The following is a 6,827-nucleotide window of genomic DNA, read 5'->3' on the forward strand; positions in this document are numbered from 1 at the left end:
ATCCCTCTGACTGAAGATATATTGAAGACTCCGGTGATTAGTGAAGATCTCACAATGCACCCCATACAAATAATGACGCCATACTTAAGTACAAATACCACAGCCGCCAACTCCAAATCATGAGTAGGGTAGTTCTTCTCATGGGACTTCAATTTCCTAGAAGCATAAGCAATCACTGTCCCCTTCTGCATCAACACACAACCCAATCCAACTGCTGAAGCATCACAATACATAGTAAATTCTACACCCTCCTCAGGTAGAGTCAACACAGGAGATGAAATCAACAAAGTCTTGAGCTTCTTAAAGCTCTCCTCACATTTATCAGACCATCGAAAACCCACACCTTGCCGAGTCAATCTAGTCAATGGAGCTGCAATACTAAAGAAACTCTGAATAAATCATCGATAGTAGCGTGCCAATCCTACAAAACTCTGAATCTCAATAGGTGAAGTAGGTCTCGTCAAGCCTCTAAATGCCCCAGTCTTGTACGAATCTAGTCTAATATCCTTCTTGGACACCACGTTTCCCAAGAATGTCACAAAAGTAAGCCCAAACTTACACTTTGAGAACTTGGCATAGAACTTCTCTTCTCTCAACCTCTATAGTACAATCCTCAAGTGTCAGACATAGTCTTCCTCAGTCTTGGAGTAAACAAAGATGTCATCGATGAAAACAATCACAAAAGAATCAAGGTATGGTCAAAACCCCCATTCAACAACTCCATGAATACAGGGGCATTAGTCAATCCGAAGCATCACTAGGAACTCATAATGCCCATTATCGAAAAGTTTTATTAGGAATATCTGATGCCCTAATCTTCAACTGATGATTCCCAGACCTCAAATCAATCTCAGAGAACAATGATGCTCCCTGTAGCTAATCAAATAAGTCATCGATACGCGGAAGAGAATACTTATTCTTCATCGTTACCTTGTTCAATTGTCTGTAATCAATACACATCCTCGTAGTCCCATCCTTCTTCTTCACAAATAATACAAGGAACCCCAAGGTGATATACTAGGGAAAATAATACACTTACTCAATAAATCCTACAACTGATCCTTCAACTCTTTTAACTCTGCTGGAGCAATACGATAGGGAGGGATAGAAATTGGCCTAGCGACCGGCTCCAAATCAATAGGAAAATCAATATCCCTATCGAAAGGAACACCTGGAAGATCAGAAGGAATACATCGAGAAACTCCTGAACTACGGGAACACAATCCATGAGAGGTGGTTCAATACTAGTATCCCGAATGAAAGCTAAGTAAGACAAACAGCCTCTCTCCACCAATATCTGACCATAGATAAAAGAGATAACCATACTAGGATAAGAACCACTAACTCCCTTCCACTCAACCCTCGAAATACCAGGCATCACTAATGTCACAGTCTTAGTATTACAATCAAGGACTACATGATAAGGATAAAGCCAATTCATACCCACGATAATATCAAAGTCTACCATCCCAAAATGATTAAGTCCTGTCATACCCATCCAAATAAATAAGACATAATTGATACACTCAATCCACCATTAAGGGCTCACCCACGGGTGTAGAAACACGAATAGGTACAGTCATGTTATCACATATGATATCAAATTCAGCAGCAAAATAGGTAGACACATAAGAGAATATAGACCCTGGATCAAACAACACAGACGCAGGTCGATGACATACAGGGATGATACCTATAATAACAACATTTGAGGTTTCCGCCTCAAGTCTCCCTGTGAAAGCATAACAGTGACCCCCTCGTCCACCTCTAGCCTGAGTGGTACCTCTACCCCCCACTATGATGAGCTGCAACACCTTTACTAGAAACTCTACTACCTCTTCCTGACTGAACTCTGCAACGACCTCTACATTGCGGTGCCGGTGGCCTAATAAAAAATGAAGAGCTAGGTTGTGTCCCATCACGAACCCTCTGAGAAGTACACTGCTGCATAAGGTGATCAGTATGTCTACAAGTAAGGCAAAATCTATGTCTTGGGAACTGTTGTGTGGACCCTGAAAACCCACTATAATTAACACGCCCTGTAGGTCGCTGTTGTGAACCGTACGAGCCCTGTCCGGGGCTATAAGAATCCCTAAATGTCGGATCACCCTAGGATGTCGGCATAGATGCACGAATGGGTCCCGCTGCTGAAAGGAACCAATCCCTCTTTGGGATCCCCTACATACAGATGAGGCACCATGAAACTAACCTGAGGTACGGGACCTCTTAGGGTACCCAAACTGCTCTCTATCCATCAATTTCGTCTCTTTAGCGATTCTCACAATGGACTGAAAAGAATCCCCCTCTCTAGATTCTGAAACACAGCTGACCTGATATGATAGAGAAAGTCAATCCCCTCACAAATATTTGGATCCTCTCTGTCTCATCTGGAATAATGGCCAACGCATGCCTAGACAACTGGCAAAAAGGTGCCTCATACTATATAACCGATAGACCATCCTATCTCAGATTCTAAAACCTCAAGAGACTTTCCTCTCTCATACTCCAAGAGATAAAACGATCATGGAATGCACTAGTAAGCTTTTCCAAAGTCACTAGAGGATATCTAACTGGAAGTTCCCCAAATAAGTCCTTCACCACTCCCTCGATGGCCCATGAAGCTGAAGTGTAGCATATCAAACACCATGTGTGACTCAGGTAATCCAACCACCTCTAGCAACTCTCGGCATGTAGTCAGAAACTCATGAGTGTCCTCACCCTTCCGACCCTGAAACTGAGGTGGGTGCATCTTTCGAAATCTCTCATACCTACGCTGCTCATCCTTTCTTAGAACAACCACCGGCGCAACTTGACCCCCAACTTCTGGTGCAACATCATTCTGAACCGCAAGATTCACTAGTATTTTCCCCACCGCATCTTAAATAATTGGAGCTTGCTGCTGCTAGTGGGTCTGATCCCCCTCTCTAGTATGAGAGTCACGTGGTGTGGTGATCGCACCACCACCCTGAGAAAAGCCCTCTTGAACACATAACACCCTTAATAGTGTATCCTGAAGCAAAGTTGTGACTACAGGCTATGGAGGAACCTGGTCCTCTCTCGCATCAATCTGGGGCTCTAGAGAGACCTCTGTAGCACAACTTCTCACAGGTGCTGCTCCAATTACATGACCCCTGGCTAGTGTCGCACCACGAGAATGACCTCTATCTCGAGCTCTACACCTACCCCTAGATGGAGCCTCAAAAACTGCCTCGGGAAGTGCTTCCCCTTTACCACCACTAACATTCGCTCTGGTTCTTGTCATTTGTCAACAACTCATTACTAAAGAAGTTAACCATGTATAATGAGAAAGAATGAACAAAAGAAAGTTTCCTAATAGTCTTTATAACCTCTCAGAGATAAGTACAAACGTCTCTGTACTTATCCTTGAGACTCTACGTAGACTCGGCTTGTAAACACGTGAGATCGATGAACCTGGGCTTTGATACCATTTTGTCACAACCCAAAAATGGGTGTGATGGCACTAGTCTTATCCCACCAAGACAATTCAGCCTAAAACTCAAAATCTAACAAAGTGAAGAAATAAAAAATAACAATCCAACAACAATTTCTATTATGAAAACCAGTCATCTTAATTAAATCCCCAAAACCAAGTCGTCACGTGCACAAGACTCTAATGTAAATATTAGAATTGAAACAAAATACGAGTCTAAAATGAAGTTGTCTCTCAAGTAAAAACAAAGTCATAACCTTTAGTACGATAGTTCGTTGAGATGACAAGCAGCTATCTCTCAATCCTCCACAAGATACCTCAGAAACGAAGAGAATGGGATGTATCACGAAGGTGAGGGCTTGTAACATACAAAACTTGTAGAAGAAAGGGGTGAGTATCAAACCACGCGGTATCCAACAAGCAAACCTCTAAACACAAGTTATGTGAACAAAATATGGGTACTCCATACACCCTATCTGAACCTCCTCCTTACAGCCTAACAATTCACCATTTAACAAGCACACAACTCAACACCCACACTCTATCATTTTACCTGTTCTCGATAAAAATTCAATATTGAATAGTCACAAGATTCACAAAAAACACTCACAAGATCAGCAAAACACGTGTTCAACTTCATCAATATTAAAAATATGTAATGCCATGAGATGGTAATGTCAAGTATAGTGATGCATGTCGTACCTAATGATACACACCCGTTGTTTCTCAGTGTGGGACCCATGTGGGACATATATGTCCATGCACTTGTAGCGACGTACGACACGAACCTCGATAATAGTAACCATCGCGGCGGCGATACATCCCTTAAAATATAATATCCATCGCAGTGCGTCATACGACCCTCGAAGTGGTACATACTCTTAATACATTTCTCTTATCTTATCCATGTCTTTGATGTAATTCAAATGACATACTCAAATTAAAATGAGGAGTTAACCATTTTGATAACAAAGCACAATTTACAACAAGGAATACAACACCAACAAATAGGCATCAAGTCTCAAAATCATTCTCAACACCACAAAAGGAAATATACGAATTTCATACGCTTGACAAGGGATTAGAAATCCACTTGCCTTAGCTTATCGTATAATCACTCCGGGACTTGAGCCTTCCTTCTCCGTTGAGCTTCCGACTCGATGGAATCTATTCAAGTATATATATTCACAATAAGGTTTAGAAACTAAAAATATCCACATTATTATGTGTTTAACCTTGACCTAAACACTTAATTTTATAATCAAATTATTAATTATTTGTGCCAACAAATATTTCAACTATCATAGTTTTCCAAGTTTCAAGCCTGGGATTAAATTTCAATTATTTCCTTTCCAATATCATAATTCGAATAATATTCACTTAGTACCATAACAATAATATTTAATTACACATGTCAACCTATCAAAAATTGAATCATAATATAAGGCCCAAAATATAAATTTCACACCACTAATTTAATTAGAGCAATACTACATAGAATTAATCCATTTTTTCCCTTCTCCTTGGCACATTTTTATCCCAGCCAACCATTGGCTCATTATGTCTAATGATTGAGTCATCATTTAGCAATATGCATTAACCCCAAATATGGCCTTATGCCAGAACATGGTCACAATTCCTTAGAAACATAAAACAATATAATTTTCTTTACATCAAACTCTTAATTATTTTACAATATTAACCAACAGACAAACATATCATATGGTCTAGTATTGTCCATCTCTTGTTGATTTATATGGAAGTCATTGCCAATCATCACATCTTAATATTTAACAATTTTGGCGACAATTAATAATAAAAACCATAGTGCTACATTATACCCACCAAATAAATTTTATATGAAGTAACTAATGCATACCTACAAAGAATTGAAGATGGTCGAAAGAGAATCTGCAAGAATTTTTTTCCTCTTCGATTGATGCTGCGCTAGGTTACGTTATTCCTCTCCCTTTTTTCTGTGTTTATTGACTCTTCTTTTAATTAAAATAATTAATTGTATATTAAAACTCACAAAATCCACTAACTTATATTTAATACATGTCCCTAAGGGTATAAGGTCTTAAATAAATATCACTTTAGCCCGCTAACTATCGATTGAGTCATAAAACTACAATCACCCAACAATTAATAAAACCATGTAAAACGAATAATGAAATTTTCAAGAGTGATGCCTCAGGTCATTACATTATCCACCACTAAAACCATGTTCGTCCTCGAACATAAAAAGAAGTGCCTGAAGCTTAAAAAAAACTGAGGATATCTAGCACGCATCTCAAACTCTGTCTCCCAAATTGCCTCCCCAACTGATCGGTGCTTCTATTGCACCTTCATTGAAGTAATCTCCTTGGTTCTTAGCTTTTGAACATGCCTATCAAGAATATCTATAGGCTCCTCCTCATATCTCAAGTCAGGACCCAACTCTACATAATCAAGTGAAAGCACATGAGATTCATCCGAAATATACTTCTGAAGCATAAAGACATAAAAAACAGGATGGACTGCCGACAAACTAGGTGGCAAGGCCAACTTGTAGGCCACCTCTCCCACTCGTCTTAATATCTCAAAAGGTCCAATAAATCTAGAACTATGCTTGCCCTTATTTCCGAACCTCATCACACCCTTCATGAGTGATACTCGAAGCCAAACATGATCACCCTCCATAAACACTAAGTCTCTAACTCTCCGGTTTGCATAAATATTCTATCGACTCTGAGCTGTCAACAGTCTATACTGAATCATACGGACTTTCTCCATAGCATCTCTAAGCAAGTCTGTATCCAAAGAGTCCATCTCCGCCAAATCAAACCAACCAATCAAAGATCTACACTTTCTGCAATACAACGCCTCAAATGGGGCCATCTGGATACTAGAGTGATAACTGTTATTGTAGGCAAACTCTGCTAAGGGTAAAGGTCGATCCCATTTAGCACCGAAATCGATCACACACGCTCGAAGCATATCTTCCAACACCTGAATTGTCCGCTCAGACTAACCATCTGTTTGAGGGTTAAATGTTGTGCTCATATGTAAATGAGTACCCAGACCATGTTTTAATGCCTTCTAGAAGTGAGAAGTAAATAGTGAACCTCAATCAGAAATGATAGAAACAAGAACTCCATGTAGTCGCACAATATGATTGATATAGCTCGACTAACTTTTTTGTCGTATACTTCACCCGAATTGGAATGAAGTTGGCAGACTTGGTCACCCTATCAAAAACAACCCAAATAGATTCATAACCACCCACTACGGTAGGCAAACCCACACCAACGTCCATAGTAATCTGCTCCCACTTTTCCAAGTAGGAATAGTCAGCCTCTAAGATACACCCCCAGGCTGCTGGTGCTCATACTTG

General features: G+C 40.0%; 1 protein-coding gene across 1 annotated transcript; it reads right to left on the reverse strand.

The window, feature by feature from the left end:
- Positions 1–5,788: 5,788 nt before the first annotated feature.
- LOC138340331 (uncharacterized) lies at positions 5,789–6,133 on the reverse strand. The gene has a single exon (XM_069292046.1). It carries the CDS (start codon positions 6,131–6,133, stop codon positions 5,789–5,791), a length of 345 nt encoding a protein of 114 aa, XP_069148147.1.
- Between the last annotated feature and the right edge of the window lie 694 nt (positions 6,134–6,827).

Source organism: Solanum lycopersicum, chromosome 12 (genome assembly GCF_036512215.1).
Source record: "Solanum lycopersicum chromosome 12, SLM_r2.1".
NCBI classification, from domain to species: Eukaryota; Viridiplantae; Streptophyta; class Magnoliopsida; order Solanales; family Solanaceae; genus Solanum; species Solanum lycopersicum.

Coding starts and splice junctions, on each gene's coding strand:
- LOC138340331 (XM_069292046.1), bottom strand. CDS start 6,133: ATGGAGGGTGATCATGTTTGGCTTCGAGTATCACTCATGAAGGGTGTG.